General features: G+C 40.7%; 1 protein-coding gene across 1 annotated transcript; it reads right to left on the bottom strand.

Moving 5' to 3' along the window:
- Positions 1 to 9,822: 9,822 nt before the first annotated feature.
- Positions 9,823 to 12,961, bottom strand: FBXO30 (F-box protein 30; the record flags this gene model as incomplete). The annotated part of the gene is made up of 2 exons (XM_084261292.1): positions 9,823 to 10,051; positions 10,886 to 12,961. 2 exons carry the CDS (start codon positions 12,959 to 12,961, stop codon positions 9,848 to 9,850), a joined length of 2,280 nt encoding a protein of 759 aa, XP_084117418.1. The 3' UTR covers positions 9,823 to 9,847.
- Between the last annotated feature and the right edge of the window lie 12,458 nt (positions 12,962 to 25,419).

Genomic DNA, 25,419 nt, shown 5'->3' with positions numbered 1-25,419 from the left:
CAGCCACAGGTCTATTGCTTCCACAGAGCATCAGTGCAGAGGCAGTGAACAACCACGGCTATTGCACGGTTCCCTCTCACCAGTGACGAAGGTGTACTGAGGTACTGACTGTGCATTCCAAATACAACAGACCACTTTACCTTTGCTCTCTGACTTGCCTCTTTGCAGCTATACACCCGTTTCTGTCAAACTGCATAGTTTCTGACATTGTATAATAATAAACAAGCTAAAATAACCGACAGGGGTTTCTCCCACTGCATTCCTAAGAAGCGATTATGCACACAAAAGGCACATGTAATATTTGCATGTTGATCTGCATGTTCCCTTAGTAACTATCTGCCAACTCTTGTTTGTCTGTGCCATTTGACTGTGAGACAGCCTGGCAAAGTTATCCACAGCAACACCCTTAAAAAGCCCCCACAAAAGCCTGTTGCCACCTGTGAGTGGTGAAATATTCTGCACTACAGGATGCTCAGAGCCAAGCACTGCAGGTGAGGTGGCAATCCCAGACCTACCCCCATTCATACACAAAACCATCGGGAGTAAAATGACTGCAGGATTATTTTATACCAGAAGGATCCCAGGCAGAACGGGCATGAGACTTACATCTTTTTAGCCTGAATACTGCAAAAGCTGAGCCCACCAGTGTTTGCCTGCCAAAGCAGCTGAGCCAAGGCAGAGTATTCTGTTGGAACAACTAAATTAGATTTATCTTCCAATCCCGTTCTTTTTAATGTTTTGAAGGAGAGAGCACAAATCAGTATTCATATCATTCTGGTCCGTGTCCTTGTAGGGCAAGTTAAGCCAATCTGTCTTACCAAGTGAGGTTCTCTGACAATTTTAAACACTAAACCTTAGAAGGTAGGTGTTTCTCTCTTCATACTAAAAAAGCATAAAATAAAACCCACTGACTGTCAGTGCCTTCACTTACTAGTAGAAAGATTCAAAGTAAACCTAGCAGAAGTATTCTGATTTGGAAGCCTAAAACTAAGACACCAATTATCAGAAGTGACAGATAAACCACTACCCTCTATTGATTTGTTAGCACATAAAAGATTAAGTCCCTCTGGAAATATACCTTTCATTTCCTGTGCTTTTAAGACATATATTTGGGTACTTAACATCGGTGCCAGTTTCAGATTAGGACTTTATGAAAATAAAACCAATTGCTGTTTATAAAGCTATTAAAGAATGGCCTTTTACATAAATAATTTAGGCTGGTAAGACTGCAAAATAGGAGTCTCGCTGGGAACAGACCGTGGGATATTATTTTTAGAACAAGACAAGGGGAAAATAACAGAACTTAAGAGAAAAGGTAATAATGCAAAGAAATTTGCTGTCTGGACTGCACAGACACTTCAAGAGAGGCTAATCATTTTGCTGCTGCTGCTCTCAGCCAGGCTTTCCAAAAAGCTCCATGGGTTTCATTAAAGTTCACATACACCAGCTCCAAATTTAAAGGGGCTAATTAGACTTCAGCTACTGATTCGGATATTATATCTCCTTTGTTTTGAGCATCGCAGTTCTTCTCTGCCTTTCAGAAATGCTTGCAAATGGAACAACTTTTTCTTTAGGGACATGTCATCAACCAGAGAACTATAAAATGGGAAAGCTGACTGGAGTGATGGATGAATTGCACATTATCACCTAGGAAAGCTAGTTTCAGTCTTGGAGAACTAGCACTTTCTTCTAGACATATTTCAGGCAGCCACCAGTATGACCTGGATTAGAAGAGTCTGAAAACCACACGGAAGGCAACTGAATCCACTCATTTCACCACAAACACATCTTTTCTTCTGAAAATTGAGTAATGGTGTTATTGTATGCTAGAAGATGAACATGAAGAACACATACACATATCCCTGTAGCTCACAAATTTAAGACTCTTCTAGTGAGACCAAAAATACTCAAAAATCTGTTAAAAGTTGTATTTACATAACAAATCCAGCTGGCATCACTTTTCACTACAGTGCTTCTAAGTCAGATAAACAAGTTGCTGGCAGTCTTTCCCAAATAAACAAGTTCTGTTAAGGTTTCTGTCCGTACCACTAGAGAACAAGTGGGTTTGTATTACATTTATTACTCTGCATTTACTAATACTTGTTTTGCCATAGCACATCTTTGATCAAACACTGCTACCTGCATAAATTCACAGAAAGAAAAAACAAAGTGTTTGATACGTTGATCCAGCTAAGCATAAAATTAACTCTGCACAAGCTCCTCAGAATTGACTTAGAAGCATCTCACTTCATTTCCATGTGATTACATCTATATCATCCATAGGGAGCAGTAAGTAAAAAAAGTGATGTCGTTTGGGGTTGGTTTTTTTTTTTCCCCTGGCCCAAGCTGCATTGTGGATGATTTTGTCAGAACATCCCCTTGAAGCCTAGCAGCAACTTCACAGGTCTCCAATATTGGCATCAGTGTTTTGAAAAAAATTGTTACTTCTACTGTTAATCCTACTTAAACTGATGTAAAACACAATAGGGTAGCATTTAATGCCACAGAGGGAAACAGAAGGAACAGTCAATCTGCTGGGAGGGTGCATTTGGCAACAATGGGATGACTGACAGCACAGGCTAGATTTTGGCTCCTAGCATCAAGCATTTGTGAAGTAATGCGTCATCAGTTGATCTGTGGTAAATGACCAGATAAATTCTCTCAATCTGCTCCAGTTACAAAGCATAACACATCTGCTAACACTACCATGATGTCTCAGCTAATTAATGGGCAACTCATTAAATTACAGTACTTTGCAATTAGAAACTGTGTGGTCACATGTGACTGGGAGCAGGTAACTCCCTTATTGCAGGTGAGTCTCCAGACAATGGCGTGCAGACAGTCATGTTCTCCCTTCGTTCTCCACTCTCTCCCCAGGCTTGTTTCAGCTTGAGGACAACTCTAATATCTTACCTCCATGGATGCAAGCAGCCACCCTAACCCGGCACGCTGCATCGGACATTAAAAACCCAAACACCAGTCTCATATGATCTTCACATAACCACTGGGTACTTGCTCAAGGCCCAGAGCGGCACAGCACGCTTCAGTTGACCTGAGGGTCGTTAGGGCATCACAACTGACAAGGAATGCTCAACCACTTCGTGCGGAGTTCCGAGCAACCTCCATAATGAGCAGTTGCTCACCGAGTGATGAAGAGTGTCGTTAGGCGTGTCTTCATGTTCAAACAGAAGATTCCAGTGGTGGGCTGTTCCCAAACTCTCTCTAGAGCAGTACTTTTCAAACCTACTTTTGCTGAGAGCATACCTGTGGTCAGAGCAAAATTAAAGACCAGTTGCAAGTTATCTTGACCAACTGTCAAAGCACAAATTAGCCCATATTCTCCACCTGTTTTGAAGATGTCTTAGTGACATTTTATTTCACCCTGTGGACATTCTGTCCAACTTCAACACACCTATACACAACATAACTATATCCTACAGTGGAATAATTTAGCACCATTCATTCTATGAGGAAGCAACCTCACAGTGATTACAATGTGAGAAGCACCTTGTTACTGAATGTTCCTTCTCTGCTTGATTTGGAGACAAGATAAACTGGATCTTCCATATATGAAATGCCCTAACCACTCAGCTGTTACTCTGAACATCTGTGTCTTGCTTTCTTGACTAAAACTATATCAACAAGTTGGTGTTTCATGGCAAAGCAAAAGGAAAATATAGACAAAAATCTAATTTTTCCCCACAAAGCAGAATTAGAGCTTTCCAATTGAATGATATTGTTGAGTAATATTTAACCACACAGCCCACTTCATCATTAACACTGCAACCCTGATGACAAATCTCATAAAGGCTTTAACCACTTCCGTAAGAGGAAACAAGAACGTTGGTTATTAAGAAGCAAAATCTTTTGAGTGATGCTACTGCTACAAATTTATACTACAAGTACACATGCATCCAATAATTCAAAACCAAGACCTTTTTAATCTGAATTAGGACCTTCATGGATGTGGTCAGACCCTTCCCTCTCATGTGTAGCAGGAGTACTCACCCGTCCTGCAGTGTTCTGAGGGTTCTTTTGTGTCAACTTTTCTGCTGAGTATAAAAGCAGTTGTTCCTATGAAACCTGGCCAATGCTTGAAATAAAGAGAGACGTGAAGTGCAAACCATTAAAAAGATGAGCACTGACATCAGGTAAGACTCTTGCAGGTTCAAGGTGACTCGTAAAATACCAATGAGATTCAAGATGGGAGGGAGGATCAGAGCTATATACAAGAATTGCACTTCTCCCCAGTCTTCAACGCAGGGCCAAGAAGCTCGGCTTATTGCATCGGAGGCGTACAATAACCACCAGAATCTTAGCAAAGATCCTCTATAATCATGATGAACATCAATGCTAGAATCTTGCACTTGGAACTGTCTCAGCTCTTTACATACCTATAAGAGCCCTGTGATATTTTTTCCCCAGCTATTTACATAATTAGACTAGATAGAGAGAATGAAAAGAACATCTGGATGATAGAACTAGCTAATCTGGTATCATTTAAGCTTCATTTGAAGATCAAACGGACAGTAAAAAACTGGCACTGCCAATGACACAGCTTTTGTAAATGTGTTTTGTTTCCATTTTGTTGTCATTAAAATGATACAGAAGATTTAATTTGAACAGAAACTAGAAATTAAGCTATTTACTTGCCAGTCTCTCCTACGTATCAAACATTAACAAACACTGTTCATATACAGAATCAGGATGGAAATCCATCAATGAGAATTCTTCTAGTTGTCGGGATGGAGTTTTTTTTTGTCTTTGGTGTTTTTTTTGTCTGGTTGATTGGTTTGGTTTTTACCCTTTAACAAAATGTTCCTGTGTTTATCCACAGTGGTATCAACTGAAACACATGATTACAAGTTGCAACAAGTACAAAACGTGATGTACAAGTTGCAACTCCAGTTAGTTCTAAGTCCAAGTCACGGGTCACTTAGACTGAACCTGTTTCATCACAAAATATGGAAGCAATTTTGTGCTGCATGTGATCCTATCTGGCAAGAAATTAGTCTTCATGAATTGTTGAATCAAAACCATCCTACTCATCTGCATACTACAAACCATGTGAACAGTGAGGTACCATATAAACCTCTTCTTGCTCAGAAGACAACACCTGCTTAGGCAACAAGGCATCCACTCATCCCTTACTTTTGCAACACAATGATGTAAAACCCCAGACAGCTGATGCTCAGGAACAGCTGCCACAGTTCCTAACAGTCATATTTTATCTCTCATTAAGTGACACATTATTTCCTTTTTGCTGGAAAGGCCACGAGAATTCCATGTGGAACACTGCTACATAATTACAACAGCGGGGAGCCCACAGTGTTCAGCAGATAAGACAACACCTAAGGATCAAACATTAACACTTCCGAGCAAAGTCCAACATAGATCCCTGCCCAGTCCTTGACTGTTCACTTGCTACCCTGTCACATCATCAGGCTACTTTTGTTCTGCTGTCTACTCCTTTCTTGGGATGTTCACGTGAAAGTAATAACACAACCCAACTTCCAGAATTCTAGCAGAATTCTCCCCATTTAAATAACAATAAGCTTGAAGACAGCTCGGGACATGCTTGAAAACATACCTTAGGGGAAGAAAAAGTTAAATAAATCAAATCATTAAATGAAAAGCATGTATTACAAAATAAGAGACTTGGTTTGATGCTACGCTATGATACAGTCAATCTGAAATAATTTTGTAAGGTTCCTACTACTATTTTTCTGCAGGACAACTCCTGCTATCACAGAAGGACTGATAAACCATCAGTAACACACAGCTGCAGAATGCACAAGTCAGAAATTCCCAGCACTCTCTCAAACACGGTCCCTCAGAACAGTCTCTGTGCTGGGACTGGATGCCTTCATTATTTTAAGCCTACTTCTCCATTCAGTTTTCCTCTCCAGTTTGGATTACTGCTACAATATTCACCACATGACGAACAGTCACACTATGAGAATCCCATTCTTCAAACTGCCTCTGCTTTACATGCCATAACTTTTATAAACACTTTATAAACACTCTCAATTCTGTTTCTTCCTCCGTGTGGCAAACAACCACAAGATTTTGCTCATCTGAAGATGATCAAAGGTGCCTTAACAGACATTCTGACAATTTTCATCAGCTTTCTGAAACTACAGAGAGCATAAAATTCTCCACTGAACCTAAGCCTCATTCTAGGAAAGCACATTCAACAGAGAAGAGCCTGTGAAAATATTTTAGCAGTAGTAGTCTCAGAAAAACAAGCTAAAACATACAGGCAAATCCTCTGCAATGCTTTAAGCATCAAGAAAATTAAAGTGAGACAAAACCCATTTCCTTACACAGCAGAGTTATCTAATCCACTTACAGAGAGAAAAGCAGGAGGCTAACATGGGCTGTCTAAGAAGGAGGCACAAGTTTGTAATGACTGAAGTTACGCGAGGAGTCACACCACGCTACCTGACAGAGTTTATGTTGATAACAGATTTATGTAGTATAGGCACATTTTCACTTGTTAAGATTATCAGCACACTCATACTAGCAAATGGAAAGGCTCAAGGTCAATTTCTGGGAAGAGTCTGCTGTTTTGATGAGGTTTTATGTTTTTCCAATCCAAAACCAATCTGAACAACTACTATCTAAAAACCACCCTAAATTTTCACTTCGGTTCCATTTTAAGCAACAACTTCCTACAGAAAACATTACTCACAAGACAACACACTGAAAGTGTTCTTCACAGACCAGCATGCGTATCATGCTGACTAACCTTTCCAATTTTTTACTCAGGAAAAACAATTAAAGCAAACCTACAAGCTACATTATGAGTCTTTATCATTTTGTAGTTAAATCTTACATTGTGGAAGGGAACCTATGCTGCATGACAGACCAAAGCCACAGAAATGAGTACAGAGTCTAAAAAGGAACAACTGATCTTCATAATGAAGAGAATGTGAATACATATTAATCACAAGTTATGCAATATTTAAACATTTGTAAATAGATTCCTTTATGTACCTTGATTGTTCGAGTACTTACTGGAATCCTGTAGGTAGACACTGAGCACCATGTTTGAGTACCAGAATGCTGGTGGTAGGCTTTAAAATAAAATACAATCATACTAAAAGAGAAACTCCAAAAGTTTTATTAGGATTTCAACAGACATTGCAAAAAAATATTGCATAATGATTGAAAACATAATATTTTAAACAAAGTAGCAATGTGGTATTATCAAGTACAAGAAAGACTGGAACAGCTGTCTATATATGCTGTAAGAAAGATGTACCAGGAAAGGGATACAACATTTTTAAAATCAAGGGCCACATTTTGATAGACTGACTATACACCATAGATGTTTTACAAACTGCATAGCAGTGTAAAAAAAAAAATTGGTTTTATCCTAGCTATATTGTATTCCTGCATTTGGAGCAGTTTACAAGGCAGAGATTTTTTTTCCAACATTGATATTTTAATAGCTCTGGATTCTCATAAAAAATAAAGTAATTTAACAAAAAAGCCTGTATCTACATTTGAAAACAAAAGTGCATGTATTGAGAAATAGTGTTATTTCTTAGGAACACGACTTAAAAAGTTCACTTTACTATATCAACACCTGACAGTACTTTAGATGTAGATCTGCGCTGTGCTACAAGCCAGATTCTACCAACACCAGCTCCTCTAGCTGAACACCCTCTTTGCCGAAGCGACCAACACACGTGCCTGCCTACCAAATTTATCAGGGTGCTGGGCAGTTACAAAGGATGCCAAGTACCAAAACCACCACACTGCTGATTTAAAAAAAAAAAAAAAAAAAAAAAATCGAATCAAATATCAGTAACCCAAGCCAGATGTTTTAATGCAGATTTAGCTACAAACGCAGCCATAAACTCCTCAACATTCCGGATCCTTCCAGTCACACAACTGCTTTTGAACACTGGAGAGCAGCAGCAAGGAGCCATTGGAGCTATAAAAGACAAGAACCAACCAGAGTCTGTCTCCTGCCTCGTACTGAAGAACTTGTGGGTACTGAGCACGTCACTGTGCTCAGAGAACGGGACAGGGGAATGTTACCATGCCTACCTAAAACCCGGTTGGTATAGTCAGGTTTGTACATTAATCTAGATTCTCCTTTCCACCTACGTGTGGTAATGGCTAAGAATTACTGCAAATATTGCTGCTTTCTGCAGGGGTTACTCCTTCCCTCTCTCCAAACAATAAAAGACAAAGTGTGGAAAGAGAACACATAGTTTGAAGATCCAGGCAGAACGCCTCTTTGAGCTCTTGAAATTTCAACTCATGGCACTGAAGAACTAGATTTATGTTTGTTTTTTTTTTTCCTGGGCACCTGTAGCACTCTGAATAGAAAAAGGCAGTGAATGTTTAGCTGGACTGGACCCAGAATGGGAAATGCAGAGATATCAAAGTTGTGAACTGCAGCCAGGTTAGCCATAAACAAGTGTCCAGTACAGAAATTACGAGTAATAAATTTAGCCATTTTTGTAAACATCTCCTCCTTACTAATCTCTTATTTTTTCCTATAATGGAAATACGTACTGTATTCCTTTGTTCCAAGCTCTGGTCTGTTTCTGTTTTAGCTTTGTGGCACAGTTGCTAAGTGCAACAGACAAGAGACACCAACTTTAAATACAAACAAGTCTGAAAGTCAGTTCAAGTTATTACAGTTTTGCTATACCAGGCCATTTTTCATAGCATGTATCCTCTGTTCACAAATGCTTTGTAAGATATTTTATTATGGAAGACTGGAAGCAAATCAGAGTTGTTTACTTAACAGATGTGGTTGAACATACATTTCTGATACGCCTTATGCAATGAACAAATCATGTCTCATCTTATGAAGATGATACATTTGCTACACATACCAGTAATTTAAAATGCTCCTCGGAAAAGCAGCATTTTTGTAGACAAATTAACAGAAAAGGAGACAATACATCTCACAATACCATAAAACAAGTAAAGCCCTTTCATTAGCTGCATTATAAATTTGTAACTGTTCATCACATACTTTGAATATCTGACTGCTCAAGCAATTAACCCTCAGCCAACTGCAGGACAAGGAAAAACATTTTAAACGTTTTATACCGATGTCATTGTAGGTGCGAGAGTAAAAACTAGTATTCCATGTTTTTAGCTCTGTAAGTTTTGCTCCCAAAAGTGAAATAACTGTTAATAGTTCAGAAGAGAAATAATCATTGTTGACATGTGAGAAGAAAGTTGTACTAAAAATTAAGCTGCTGCAAATCTGAATTCATTTAGATCATTCCTACAAAAAAAAAAGCTGATCCTAGATCACCTGTTAAGTAGGAAGAGCAGTAGAACACCAATTCCATGAGCAAAGATGCACTTAAAAGCTGTTTCAGACATCTACTATAAAGTTTTGAATTCTTCCTTATCTTTCAAATATTTGGATTATAATTTGTTAAAAAAAAAATAGACCAAGTACAGAAAGTACATTTGGTCAGGCTTTTGTCTCACTACAATTCAGTGCCTACACCAATCTAAATATGCATTCCATTTAGAGGCCATTTTTTGAAATGTTATCAGTCAACAGCAACATGGGCACCAGTGAATCAGAAGACACACCTTAGGATTCTGTTCTTAAATTATATAAGTTAGATACAACTACCCTGTCCAGCAAGTTCCGAATTTTTCAAACGTTAAGGCAACTTTCATTACTTTCCAGCTAAACAGTATTATAAAAAATAAATGTCACTTCAAACCTTATGTACACAGTGACAGAGTAGATTTAGCTAGAAAGTATCTTTAGTACATTAATAAAGTGTCACGTAATATTACCGAGGTTATATCAGGTGCTTGAGTGTATGTGCAATTGGAGTGGTTGCAATATTTAAAGTACTGGTTTCAAAACAGAGCGCAGTGAACGTCCTTCTTTCGTGAGTTCTCGTGTTACACACATACATGGCAGCGGAACAGCTTCCTCTCGTCTCTCTACAGCATTATAGCTACATTTCTTCAAGTGGTCAGCCATGCTTACGATGTCAGCAAACTTCCACTCATTCACAGTACAGAAGGCTGTACTGAAGCGCCAAACCTAGAAAATAAGTTGCAGTTAAGCTCAAAATGCTTTAAGATACCGGAGGTCAGAGCAGGAAGCGAAACGCTTGTCCTGTAATACTTTCAGGCAATGCCCTGTGGCTATGATCAACTGTACTAATAATTGGCATGACAAAGACTGTCCACTGCAACACTTTGTGTAGCCAGACCCAGGCTGGCTCAGATTCCAGGCCAATTCTGAACCCTGGGAAGAAAGGCAGGCAGTGCATCTACAAAATAGCTGCGATCAGAAGTTAAATGATGACATATTGCATGAGCAGTTGTAACAATCCGTTACTCAAATTACCAACTTCTGCAATTCCAAATGAAGTTTCCAAACGCAGTTTGGGGGAAATGGGTGCGAGTAGGGGTTGCAAGTGAGGAAATGGTGAAAACTGGACTAATACAAAGGGCACCCAAATGTTTTAAGAATTATTTACGTACTTAATGCACACAATAGCACAGCAATGCATAGGATCTCAACAGATGAGCACAAATGAAAGTTGCCGTAAGCAGTATAAGGGCAAAAAAAAAAAAAAAGCAAACTTTGTAGGTAACTTTCCCACTTTTATGGGATACTGATATTAAAGAAAGTCATGAAGTAATCATTTAATATTCTGAGGTCCTGGCAAAAATCAGGCTTTAGTTTCTTTACATCAAGTAAAAACCAGAAAGACACTACTTTAACATCTACTGAGTTTCTTTAACTTTTACTAATTGCTGTTCTATATGACAATCTATTTCTTGAAGGGGTATTACAGGAAAAAAGCAGAGACATGACCAATTTGACACCTTCCCTTTCACCTTCAAAAACAAATAAATCACAACTTACCTTTTCTTTTATATGCCAAGAAGAACGTCCATCTGGGCACTTTCTCTTCTCCCAAAGCAGAATCACCATTCCACGTGCTTGGAGCAAGCTTCCACACACATCTCTCATTAAACGTGACACTCTTGAAAGCTGGCATAAACTAAAGCCATCTAGGAAACTCGCAATGTGCTGCAGAACCTCAAAAGGCAGACTACTGAGATGGTCATTGTGTAGTCCAATTAAGCAGCTTTTTGCTGGTTCTACTAACACTGTGGATATACAAGGCTGAACTCCAAATGACCGCAAGTGACGGTCGTGAATAACTTTTGCCCCTTGTGTTGAAGGGCAAAACCTTCGCTGAGAGTATGTACACCCATAATATGCCAAAGGACACCTCTGCTCCATCCAGCCATTAAGGCCAGCATGAATGTCACCATGCACATTCTTAAAATGCGATGAAAACTCATTCCTCCTAAACAATTGTCCACAAACAAATGTAAACATTGAACGCTGTTTTGTTTGGTATCTAGCCACATATTCCAATACCAAATCCAGTCCAAGGGTCTGGAATGGACTTGGATTTGAGAGCTGTGGGTTGGCATGGTCACATGCAGAAGCTGAAGCTATTTCCCCCACCATCGTATTTGTGGCCAAGATAGCAGATGGGAGAGAAAATGTCTGGGTCCCAAAGTCAATGCGATACACATCGACAGCGCGACTTTCTGATATCCCCCTACCTCCGGGAGAGTCTCCTAGGCAAAACAACAGAGCTGCAGTGATTAGATCGATCCCCTGAAGACCCATAGGATCCTCTGTTATCTCCAAATCTGATGTATCAACAGCTTTGTCTTCTTTTGGTGTAGTCCAATGGTTAACAAAGAATTTGTATGATCGATGCCGTAGAAGTGAAAATGCATCTACATTTCTCAATCTTTCTTGCTCCACTTGTCTCTCTAACATTTCTTCTTCATTAGCATTATGTGGAAATACTATATGATTAACATTGCCATTAACTAAGTGATCAGCTGCTATTACTTCTTTAAGTTGTGCTGTTACAGGGAAGGAACTGCAAGACTCTAATGCTTCATCATCATGAGATGCAGTACATTCACCATTTGCTACACTGGCTGGTTTTGAATTAGACACACAAAGATCTTCATTCTGGTCCAACACCTTTGAACATTCATTTTCTACATGAAAGCCATTACACAAAAGTGAGGCATTATTAAGGTTTAGATTTAAGTCATGTTTTTGCCCTAAATCGTAGCAAATATCGCTAGAACCATTTTGCTCCATTTGTGAATTTTGACTCGGGCTATCCAAGTTCATTCCCCCAACTGCTCCTATGTTATCTTCATCTTTATGTTCATGGTCAGACTGTTTGTCCTGAATGATGCCATTAGAAGCTTGCTCTTTGATCTCACTATCTTCTTTCATTTCATGTGGTGAAACGCAGAGCCTTGAACTTAACATGTTCATGTCCCTTGTAGCAGTGTTCAGGATATCCAGAGCAGCAGCTAAACTCCTTGTTGTTTCAACAGTAGCTTGATAAAGTGCGCCATAGGACTCTTCATCTACAGGCATCAAACCATTTGAATGCACTGTATCTGGGGCACTTGGTTTGACAGAGGTTTGCTCTCTGGATTCTGGTACTTGATCACCTGCTTTTGACATCATAGTTGCTACTTTAAGTGATTCTAATAACATGCGCTGGTCTTGAAGGGCTAAAGCCATATCCAGCTGTTCCACTTCATCGACATCTTTACTCAGGTTTTCGTAAGATTTTCGGTCTGCATAGCTGACTGGCCACCGATTCCACTCCATGGTACAACATACCACGCTTGCAGGACAGACTTCTAGATGATCAGCAATTTTATTTCGGGCTACTATGAAGGGACAGCCAAAGCCACTATTCAAACAAGGCACTCTTTCCAGTGGACATAACGTGCGATGTTCCTCAGCTTTACACGAGTGAAAAACTGCCCCGCAGACCAGCGGGCAGCCAATCAAATCACAGGAGATGCCAGGTTCTGGTCTGGTCATACAGCGGCGGCTGACACAGTTCACGCAGTGTGAGTGCTGCTGATGTTCCTCCATGACTGTAAATCCAATTCTGAGTTAAGAGACAGGAGACAAAAGCAAAGAATATAAACTCAACATTGTAAATACTTACTAACAGTTGTTTGCAGTTTTGCATCCTCTACATGTTTGGAGAGATAAACGGTAACACAACGTGAACTGATCAGAAGCCATTTTAAGAGAACAAGCATGGGACATTTTATTTCAAATAAGTGGTGTTTAAAAGCTCACCTGAAAATTAAAGATACATACTTAATTCAGAGGTCAAGACATAGTCTGTGCATTTATTCACCAGGTATAATATATGCAACTTAAGTAAAAATATTCTTTAGTCCTTCCCTCTGGAGTAGCTCCTTTCACCTACTCACAGCTAACAGATGATTCAATGAAAAGCAAAGTGCAATTGTTGATCTTGGCCTGCTACCTAACATCCTAAATCATGCAACTCCACAGAGTAGGTAGACGAAATAAAGGAAGCCAGAGTCATCCTCATCTCCTGTTCTCTACATGAAACAGAGACAACCTATTCCCTGGGCTGCTTGTTAGCACCTAAACTTCTGACATGGTCTCCATGCAGTTGTGTTCAAGACAATGTGCAGCCCTCAGCATGTATCTCGATCCTCTGTCATGTCTATTCTCCCTGACTCCATGCTTCTGACAGACAGCAGTTCTTTAACAGAGTTCTTCACTCTTTTTCTTCATCCATAGCCTACAGCTCCTCCCATATTTTTATAGTAGTTGTTGCATAAGGGTAGCAATTATATTGCATATTAAACAACTGCTTTTATTTAATTGAAAGCTTCTACATAAAACCTTACTACCCAACACGCTCCTATCTACACCTCCAGTTAAAAAAATTGCATTTTGTGAGTTGAATGTATCCTGTGGCCATCATGACGACAATACCAGCTGCTCAAAGTGTAAGGGTAACAGCTTTATACACCAAAGCTAAACAGTAATAAAAATTAAAATAAAATTAATTGCATAACTTATTAGAATAAATTGACACAAACAAAAGAGTAAATTATCTGTTGTGGAAGGTGGGGAGAAAAGGGGAAAAAAACCAGTAGAGTGTAAACTTCCCATCTTTGTACTTTGAGATGTTCTGGAACTGCTCACTACTAGCTGGAGTGCAGGCCCACGCAAGTGACCAAGCTCTCCCTCATGCTCTCACCACCTCTCCCTCAGAAGTGTTACCACTAGGGATTCACAGTTCAGAGATACCAAAGAATTACTTGCACAGTCAAATCTTAAAATACTCTGTCAAGCATACATTGCTCAATTCCATCTCTTCTCCACTCCCCACCCTTCAGCAATTTTCTTGAAAAATAAAATGCTTACAGAATTTAAGATTAATAGAATTAATATTTATTTTACTCGATTAGCTAACGAGTGCCCTCCTGCATTGCCCTCATGCTAAACACTTCCGTTTTAATGCATTAAAACTTCTTAAATTAAAAATACTTGAAACTGTGAAAAAAACACTAATTAGCATTATTCCTTTTGTTCAAACTGAAGGGGAAACACAACAGCCTTTGAGACACTCCACCTTAAATTATTTAAAGCATTTAAATAGAAATCTATGTGACACTTCACTTGTATTCTTTCAATGCTTTGAAATTCATGCCAACTTTAAGTAGCAATCAGTCCTCATCCCCCCCATCCCTCGTAATTTGGATAATTCAAATATTTTAGCCACCCACTCTCCTGAACACTTCTAACAAAGAAGCATATGTGCTACACTTAGCAGGCAAAACACAGCTGAATTTTCCCCACCATACCTTAGGATTTATATACTGAGTAACAAGTTAAGTTTCAAATAAATTGTCAAGTGCATCAGTCACTGAACTCAAGTGACTGACTGGCTTGTAAAACAGTTACCAAACCTTTCTGACACACAACCTGCTTTCAGCTTGTATATTAAGTAAAATAGGTTCTACTACAAAGAGCTGAAACATGCTCAGTAAATGAATGAAAAAGAGATAATTATTTGACTTCTCCAAGATACTTTTAGTTCTTCCTGACGAGCCTTCTCTAATTCCTGCCAAGAGTGGCTTACCTGTTGCTAGACCAAGACCAATTTCCATGTTTTGCATCAAGACTGAAAACAACCTCTAGTTTTCCTCAAGTCAACAGGTGAGCAGAGATCAAAAGGAAGCTCTCAGGTTATGGGTGTTAAAAGCACATAACACAAAATGGAAACAGTCCTGAAAAAGACAACTGCCAGTTTATAATGCAAAAGTCCTCACAGAACCCAGCCCCTGCTTCCTATTTCTAACCACAGCCCTGCTCCCATAAAACATGAAGCCTGGTAGCAGTAAGGCTCCATTTAATCAGTTACTCACAATTATGTTTTAAAAAAGTAAATGTATTAATTATCTAATTTTCCAAAAGCTATGCACCTTGCTCATTTAAGATGTCCAGAAGCAAGCCCCCTCTAGAGCAGGGTATTAGCCAGCACACACGGCTATGCTCTTGCTGCCCTCTTGCTTCTCAGCCAAAGCTGACCAGCGTGCAGACAGCTCAGAACGCAGTCAAACCCGGCCTGTGTTTGCCTGCACCATTTGTATAGACATACCCTAAATTAGTCAACCATCATTAAACACTGTCTTTAAATAGCCTATGTGAGCTTACACAGAAGAACATTCTATTGAGACAGTAAAACATCCTCCTCCCTAGCACACTATCTTGGTCTTTACAAGTCAGATTGTGAAACCCGAGTTGCACGATGATACTGGCTTTTCTCAGGCTCCTGGATTCCTTTCACACATAAGCTAATATTCATCAAAATTTAATGATTTCATACAAGCAAATGAAATTCTCAAGTGCATGAGAATGAGACAAAGCCTGGTGAAGGCATCAAATGTCACTAACAGACAGCATATGAAAGCCAGAGCAGACACTAAAATACCATGTTTTATCAAGAGGTAGCTGCTAATTTAATTCTATAACAGATCCTTGCACTTGTTTTCATAAAGAAACAGTATGATTCTAACCATGTTATCAATTAACCAGCCAAAGTAACCTATGCTCTCAGTTTCTCTAAGTTAGAACTTTACTGTTCACTGAAAAGCTTGATATTAGTTGCCATTTTCTCTTAAAATTTAAATTGTTTGGCTCCTTAAATAAATATGTAATTTAAAATGTCTTTGGACATATGTAGACTATCAGCAAGACATTCACTAAAATTCTGTGTCCTGCTTACAAACCTTGACTTCACAGCATCTGCTGCAAACTTCAATTTACTCAGAATGTCAGGTTTTATTTATAGCTTACTACAAACTCCTTTTATATATATGTATATATTAAATGTTCTTTTTCTGCATTTTTAATACCTGGGCTTCAAATTCAGTAACTGTTTTGGGCAGTCATGAGCTTCCTGCACTGCTTAAGTGAGCAAAGGCTTTTGATACAATTCAAGTTGCAAAATAAATCCAAATGGAAAAAACCACAAATGACCTTATCAAACAAGTGAAATCAGGGCTAATACTTCAAGAATTAGCACATTCGTTAATCAACAAATGGTCGTGACTCACCCCGTTTTGTAAGCTAGCCTCGTGAACCCCAGACCTTAGGACCTCTTTGATTTCATTAAGAGCATCCACATCTAAATCATTTTCCTCTGAAGAACCACAAGCAATATATCACTAGTACTACACTGGGAACTAGAACCACCCTCTTCCCAAACATTGCCTTGTAAAGGAAAAAAAACAAACTGTTGGGTGAAGAGGAGATAAGAAAAATACTTGCTGGCAGTAACAAATTGCTCCTGGTTACTCTGACACAGGAAATTGAAAAGGGCTAACAGATTGTCATTGCTGACCCCCCCAAAAAATTACCTGCCACTAAAACATGTGCCAGTAATAGCTGCAGTGTTTATACCCCATTGTGTTCCTTGCCACAGTTTGGTGAGAAGGCAGTGTCAGATCAATGACTATAGCAAGAACGAACAGCTGTCCTTTTCTGATAGTGTGGTGTCAGCAACTAGCTTCAGTTCATATGAGATGCTTAAGTACACACACTTGACTGTTACTAGCAGAGAAACCTAAAAATACATCCCATTCCAGTGAGGTGACCACTGCTCTCAGAATTTGTGCAATCACTTGATGTTATTGTACATACTATACAGTCAGCTGACCAAATCAGCCAGAACATGCTTTGAAAATCTGTCATAATTAAAAGGATTAAAATTCCAGCTGCTACAGCCACATGATTTTCAGTTGCTGTTGTAACACAAACATTAAAATAGCATAATAAAGGTTTCCAAGAGTCACCACACAATACTTGAGCTATGAGAGCTCTCACTTTCTTTACACTTTCTTTTACATCACAAAACATAAGGAACCGTACTTTGTATTATTAAACCCAAAGTCTGCTTACTTACTCTCCCTTACCCGAATTCTTTGGTGCCTTATGAATAGCAATCACAGCAACTGTTACTGCTATTGGAACCCTCCATTACTCAGCTACATTTTACCTCAACTATCTTTGAGACTCTTCTCTCTATCCAATAGGTTTTTAAATTACTGGTTCAAGGAAGTAGAAGAGAAAGACACAAGCAGTACTACAGGTTTAAACTCCCAGGAGCAGCCAAATCCACCCACAAGTAGCCAAATATATGCAAAGGATTCTAAAAAAAAAAAAAACCTCTTTTGTTTTGGAGACTGCAAAAGACACTGCCATATTTCTGACTCTCCAGCTTTTACCCAGGTGTCTGGCTAAAAGAGTGGCTAACAAGGCTGGTAAAAGATGCAGAAACTTTCAGAGAGGAAATAGCCAAGTAAGAGAAATTTAAGTGATAGGTGGTTTTTAAAAAAAATAGAGTATAAGGAATAATAGGGCAAGAGCTAGAAAGCAGTATTATTTAAAAAAAAAAAAAGTTTACAATATTCTGCCAAAACAGAATTGACAGTACTATAGATAATTAATGAACAAGCTATTTTATTTTTCTTCCTACCATGCCTGGGAGAATAACCACCATTCACCTTGACTTACAGGTGTAAGCATCAAATGCTTTAAACAACCTTTGCAGTCTTCTACTATGTAAGCTTTTGTCTTATTATCTCTATCCTACACCAAAAAGAAAAACTGTAACAATTTTTATATTTAAAACCCACCACCTGGAGCTTGGCTGAGTTCAAGAAGTGTCTGGAGGATGTACCCTGTCACATGCTCTGACCTGGCTGGCCCTGTGTGGAGCCAGGAGTTGGATTTGATGACCCTTATGGGTCCCTTCCAACTCAGGAGATTCTGTGATTCCTACAAAAGCATGGCCACATTAACTATCTATGTTTCGCATGCTAAGCTTCCCTTTTGGGGGTGGGGGGATGATGTTTGGTTTGAGAAAACTAACAGTTTTCAAATAACCAAAACTAACAGTTTTCAAATAACCAATAAAAAATCTGAACTGGGGGATCAGCAGGGCACCTTACACACCATTTCAACTGGAAAACAGCAAATGCCACCCCTAGTTGCCATCCCTGCTAGAAGTAAGCAACAAAAAGCAGCTCTAACTCCACTACTCAGGACTCCAGGAAGTCTAAGGAAATAGCCCCATCCTGAGGCTTCTCCAGAGCTCACTCAGCCATTGTCCTCAGGTTAGGGAGCAGAGTACCTCCAATCCTGCTTAGATGTCTCTTCATAGCATTGGCAAGGCCAGAAACTTGGAAAGGCCAGAGCCAAGGGCATACAGGAAAGTTAATGTAATGCTACACTAATTTCCAACTACCCTTTAAAATGGTAAATTTAAAAAAAAAAAAAAATATTACAAACTGCCACTTATAAACATGGAATAACATGACTAAGAGGTGCCAGATTTAAAGGTATATGCATCAGTTGCATAGGTAACAGAGAAGGCCATATTTCAATATTTTATATACTAGCCAGTTCTTTTTTTATGCTTTTTTTCCAATTTCAAAGAGAAGTTCTGACAGGAACTTTATGAAGCCTTATGTTTCTTCAAACTAGTTTACATCAGACATACTTTTAGGAAGTAGAATCCTTTCTATACTTAAAATCTCAACCTTTTGGGATATAAATTACTGCTCCTCACCCCTGAGTTCATCAGGATAACATTGGCTTCTGATGCAACTATTCAAATCAGAGAAATTAAAACTATATTCAAAACATTTGGATAGACAAGTTTGCACTGCATTCTCAACCAAATTCATCCACAACAAAGGTGAGAGCATCTTCCCTGCCTGGTAGTGACATACTGGACACACTAGAATGAGACTACATTAATTTTTTGTTAACACTGAACAGATGAGAAGGAACTTAAATTACTAAAGGCCAAACTACTACACAAGTAGTATGCTACTTCCACCATTACCATCAGTCTACAGCAATTTATACGTATTACACAAAAGAATAAGAAAAGGGCACCCTCAAAAAATGGCCTCTTATTGCAAGAAAAAAAACCTGAGGGGAATAGGTATTTCTGGAAAGATTCTAGTTTTATCAGTGATCTAGCATTGAAAGAGTATGTTCTAACTGGTTTTGAAGCATAAAGTTGTCCACCTACCTCAAAAACAAACCAGAGCAAAACAAAATGAAACTTCTTCCTACATCAAAAGTAGTATTAGGACTTTAATAAAGTGCAACTTTCTAATGTCAATCTTACAACGAAAAACTTTTCCATGTCTACTCCTGCCCTGCATACAGGACATGTCCTGTATTTTGCATTCTTTTAAGTAGCATTTTAGGAGTCCTGCTCTCCCTTGTGGCAAACCACCTTTCTCCCATTCAGAGAATTCAGTGAGATATTTCCTCTCAAATCACTGCAGGGGAAGAAAAAAAGGGGGTGGAAAGAAGGAAGGAGGCAAGGAGAAAATGACACAAAGCAAAACACTGCTTTGACTGAAGTGGACCCCTCACTGACGCCCCATGTGTCTGGCTTTGCTCCATTTAGAATAGGGGCTCTGATGGAATGAGAGAACATGACCTTTTACCACTATTAAACTCTGTGAGCGTTAAAAATCAAAACCAACCATACTAGCTTTTCCTCAGAGTACTTTTGTGACAGATTTGCCATGCATTCTTGTCTCCTTGACACACTCCCACGAGAAGAAACCCAAAGGCCTCAGCGTATCTTTGGCCATGCACTGACACAGGACGACTGCACCAGGACTTAGCTAGGCTCCCTGCATGGCTCAAGCACAAAAGCACTCTACCTGTTGAGATGGTGACAGGGCAGAATCAGCTACAGCACCAGTAGATTTCATGTGTAAAACACTTCTCAACTTGAACTCAGTGTGACTCCTCGATTGCTGCAGACTCTGCAAGAAACGAGACCAGAAGCAAAGTTTCATTTCAGGTGCACAGATTCCTTTCCATACGTACAATCCTCTGAAAAGACCACGTGCTTATGCTATCTGGAGCTACAAATACTGAAATATTTTGCAGGTTTTATAGAAAAATAAGCAAGCTTTTAACATACTTCACAAGTGCAATTTTAACTCCCTTCATTTTGGCTTATTGCTAGCTGTTAGTCACACTAGACAGCTGCCTATATTAGATTTAAGGCTAGAAGACATTATTAAAAGTTATTATTCTGACCTACTTCACGTAACTTTGGTTTTGGTCCACCAGGAACCACTTAAGAAAAAAAAAAAACAACAACTTTAATTCAAGATTGCAACATCTTGAGAACTAAAATAAATAAATAAAATTCAAGTTTTGATTCTTTTACAAGCTGCATTTTAGTCTTGTCCAGCTTCAGTATTCAGACATGAGAAGCAGTTGCTTAACATTAAGCAGCTCTTTACTGTAATAAGCTGCTTCTTCCATGTGTTCATGCCCATTATATTATCATTAAAACTTAACATAGGCGGAACTGAGGTAATAGACCCAAAGGAACGATATCTTTATCCCCAGATATTACCTTACAAATCCTTCAGGAAGGAAAAAGGAAAAAAAGAAAAAAAAAAGACCAAGAAAAGGGGGAAAAAAGAAAAGAAGCCATTTCTCAGAAATCAGAAACCAAACTACTGGAAAAAAAAATTACATTACAGTAGGTAGTTTTAGCCACTCAAAAGAAGCCAAAAAAAATTCCTCTTTTTACTTAATATTTTAATTCATACATGTTGCTGCAAAATTCTTGACCTCTGTCTATTTATACAGATCAGGCCAAAAATCTTGTTAATATGCTATTTCAGATCTTACTACACAAGTTTAACAAGTTCCCATAGCAAAATAAGAAAACATAATTAAAGTAAGTGGAACATGAACACAACTGCTCTTCAAAACCCAAGCCTGAAATGAACATATTATGTAGTCTGTACATAAGTTTAATTTTTCTATTACAAATACACCTTGTTAGTAGAAGATGGCCTGACCACTGCACAGCAAATGTAGCTAGCACACACATAACACACAAAAAATGTAACAGATCCCCACTGCACCAGATAATATGAAAGTAGATAAGACGGCAATTGTCCTAAAGTATTTTGATACATTAAAAGAATAGAACAAGAACAGAGATGATTTTAACACTTTAACCCATTCTATTTTCAGATATCACACTTACCAAATTAAATATTTTTTTTGCAGTACCTGTTTGGCTTTTTCCCCTTCCAATCTGGTAAAAAAATATTTTCCAAACAAAACGTCACCTATCTTAAATAGTTGGTAAGAGGAAGCTGGGACTATATCTCATAAGGAGCATATTATACCAGCTCTTTCAATACATCTCATAATAAATATGTTAAAGCAGCTCTCAGTATTTTTTTTTAAATCTGAATGAAGAACTGGAAAACACAAAGATCCGCACTACACTCGTGCAGGGTTTTAGGATGTATAATGAGTCATCAGTTTCTGATCTCTAATACCACTTAGGCTGCCTTTTAAATGTCAAAGGCTTGATGCTATTACTTTTTCCTCAAAGACTCCAGCGGAACATTCCCATCCAAACACATTCCATAGCCAACAACAATAGTGACTCAGCTGAAATAAGGTTTTGTAAGTGTGTTACAGCTATGTCAATAAAGCACGCTCCTAAGAAGATCCTATTTGCAATGAATCTGTCACTCCAACAAATCACTCTTTCCCACAGGACTTTTGGAAAACTACTGTTTTTACTAGAGATGCTTCTAAACAGACAAACACAAAGCTGAAAACTTCAGCAAACTCAACATCACGCACCTTCTGGCACTAATGCAACCACGTCTGAACCTGGCATCACCACCCAACAACCAACCTGAACCACGACCTTAGGTTTTATATGGAAAGCTGTAACTACAGCAATTAGAATCTTACCTCACCATGCCTCTTGCTCTCATGCCTTTAGTTTAAAACTATCAGGTTTTCATTATGATTTCCCATTAAGAGCTTAGATCGGTATTTGGTCAGCAGCAGCGCTGTCTACTCAATCAGGTGTTCTGCAGACTGTGAAGTTCGCAGGGTATTTTCAATTCATTAACAGATTATAATAAAATTAAAACATCAAGTGTCACCTCAAAAACTATTAAAAACAGTACCCTGCAAAGAAAGCTACAATCTAGAGCTCCTCTGCAACTTTAACTCCCTGGGCCAGTTTTAGATCAGTTTATATGACAAGTTTTCAGTGTTTTGCCTTCATTCAATATCCAGACTAGCTTGTGCCCAGACACTTAGGACAGCTTACACTGGATTTCTCTGTAACCCATTACGCTTAATAATGTAACCACTTGTTCATTTGTGGTCTGTGTAGAAATTCCCTATACAATCTAACCATCTCACCAACAAATACTCGAGTTAGTTACCTTCATTCTTACATGCAGATAATTGTCACCAGCACAATGACATAGATAAATGATTCCTGGCTCCCACCTCTGTATCACTGGATCTCATTTACAGAGGCAAGCAACATCTGCCTCATTTTAAACAGAGCTGACCGAAGAAAAAGATTTATCAATATGAAGGATTATTTTTTGTATTGTTTTTAGTTCAACTGGACTGAATACAAAGCACAGGTTTGTTACAAAGCTGAAATCCACAGCAGCTACAGGAGCTCACTTGCAGACCAACAGCCACATACTTTCTTCTTCACAAAGGTATGACAAGGCACTCTTTAGGACCTGGGTCAAATACTTAGTTGTTCAACATCATAGAGACATCTTGCCCAGAAAGCTTCCAACTAGGTATCGCTAGTTTAACTCAGCACTTCTTTTGCCCATTAGACTTCTAGCATCAAAGTAAGAGGCAAGGGAAATATTATCCAAATTTAAGAATCTGAGTCAAATGCAAGAGAAAGACCAAGCAGCAAAGTAAAACCACTGCTTTTGCACAGCCTTTGTCCATTCTGCTGCGATTCTCCCATTCTCTAACACCTTTTAACTTTGGGAAGGATGAAACAAGAGACCCCACGAAAAGCCTCAGATTGCAATACAGACCAAATTCACCCTTTGAACCTATATTCCTTCTCTGGATGAAACTTGACCACTACAGAGAAATTGCGTACATTTACATGCATACATAGTGGAAGACAGATTAAATTTGTCAGTGTATTTTTCAATCTTCCAGGTATTTAACTTGTTTGCCAACCAAAGGTCTTCGTAACAGATTCGTACTTTTGGGAGAAGGGAAAATCATAAATAAACACAACTAACATCCTCATCAGCAGCAACGCACGAACCTTAACCCTCCAGATCACAGCGCAAGTTAAGGTGTATGACATTAACATGCAGCAGAAGGCAGCAGCCATCCAGGGAAAGGATTTAACCATCAAGTGCTACAGACCGGTTCTAGAGAAACTAGAGGGAGTCGTCTAGCCTAAAGTGCTAGCACAAGCAAGGTGATGCTGCTGCTAAAGCAGCACAGGCACTGTTTTGGATTGGTATGCTAACACATACTTATTTCGGCGTATTAGCAACATAATCGGCAAAAGGGAAACGAGGATTACAAAAAGCTCCTCAGCCAAATCCAAGTAGAACTTCACAGAACAAGAGCAAGCTGTCTCTCCAACCTACAGTTTTTTTTTCCCCTTGGCAAATTTAGAAGACCTGCTGCAAACAACAGCGGCGCCAGAACTTTTGGAAGTGAGGCCACACGACTGCCTCAACGTGCTTGCCATTCAACAAGCTGCTGTCATCTCTCTTCTGACTGCCAACCCGTGGGGTCACAGGAGCACAGCTACTCAACCTTCCTTACCTTCACAAAGGGAAGGTTCCAACGCGTGTCAATAATAGCCATCAAAAGAGGAATTGAGAGAAGAGCTGAAACACCACCTCTTGCATGATCTGAGCACAGCTACTCGGAACACACGAACACGAGGGATTAGAGAAGGATTTCAGCAATACCTCTGGATTATTTGCTCTCTTCCCCTCTCCTTCCACGCAGAAAGGTGACTCTCGGGCTTCAGTCTCGACAGGACCAGGCAGACCCCAGCCCTACCCCATCCCACGTGCTATCGCGACACCCCGGATAGCGCCGGCAGCACGGCGGGGTTAAGAGGAAGCGGCAGCGGCCGGGCTCGCTCCGCCACCCGGCTCCCGGCGGCCGCGGGCCCGCAGAGGGGCCAGGCGCGGGGGCGGGGCGGCCGGCGGCCACCCTACATGGCACGTTACCATCGACACACACTCAGCACTTTGGGCCCTGCGGGACCCGGGGAGCGGGCAGGGAGGAGGGGACACGGGCAAAACACGCACACCAAACCCCTCCGCGGCCTCCTCCGGGGTATGCGGGCAGTACCGCCGCCGCCTCCCGGCCAGGACCTGTCAGGGACAGCGGGGAGCCGCGACCGAGACGGCGCCGGGCTCCCGGCCACCCCCCGCCACGACCCCGGCCGCTCGCCCTCGTCGGGCCGCCATTTGTTTACCGCCCGGCTGCCAGGCAGCCGCCGGCGCCTGGGAGCGGGACGCAGCCCCGCGGGGGGCGCAGGCCCCAGCCCGCCCCGCCGACCGCGGACAGCTGCCGCTCACCCGTCCCCGTCGTTCGGCAGGCAGGAAGGCGCGGCAGAGGCGCGGGAGACTGCGCTGCGCTTCGTCCTTTCCCCCGCCGAGCTCTCGCCCCCGCGGCGCTCGCTTCGACTTTGCCGGCCCGGCCTGGCCTCGCCTCACCGCCCCGCCGGGCTGCCGCGCGGCCCCGCTGCCGGCCGCGCCCCCAGCGGCCGCGCGCGCCCGGGCAAGCAAGCGCGCGAGGCGACGAGCGCGGGCCCCCGCGGGCGCTGCCGAGGGGCGGGGCAGCAGGCTGAGGACGCGCACGGCGCGGGCACGGCCTTTCCTGCCTGGCGGCTGCGGCTGCGACTCCGCCCCGGCGGGAGGGGCGGGGCCTCGGAGGAGGGGCTGGTACCCGGATGTCGCGTGTCTGCCTGTCTCCGTTGTCGCTGGTGCGCATGCGCGGTGACTGCAGCGGGAGGGGCGGGCGTAGGGCAGCGGGAGGTTGCGAGCTGCTGGTGGGGGGCGAGTGGGGTTGTTGACGTTCCGGCCGAGAGGGAAGGAGGGTGAGAGGTGTTCTCCGCGGGGGCTGGGCCCGGCCCTGCAGTCCGTGTCTCCTGGCAG

The sequence above is a fragment of the Gallinula chloropus genome (genome assembly GCF_964237585.1).
Source record: "Gallinula chloropus genome assembly, chromosome: 3".
NCBI lineage: Eukaryota > Metazoa > Chordata > Aves > Gruiformes > Rallidae > Gallinula > Gallinula chloropus.
The sequence above is the reverse complement of the archived record's forward strand: the minus strand, read 5'-3'. Positions and strand labels throughout refer to the sequence as shown.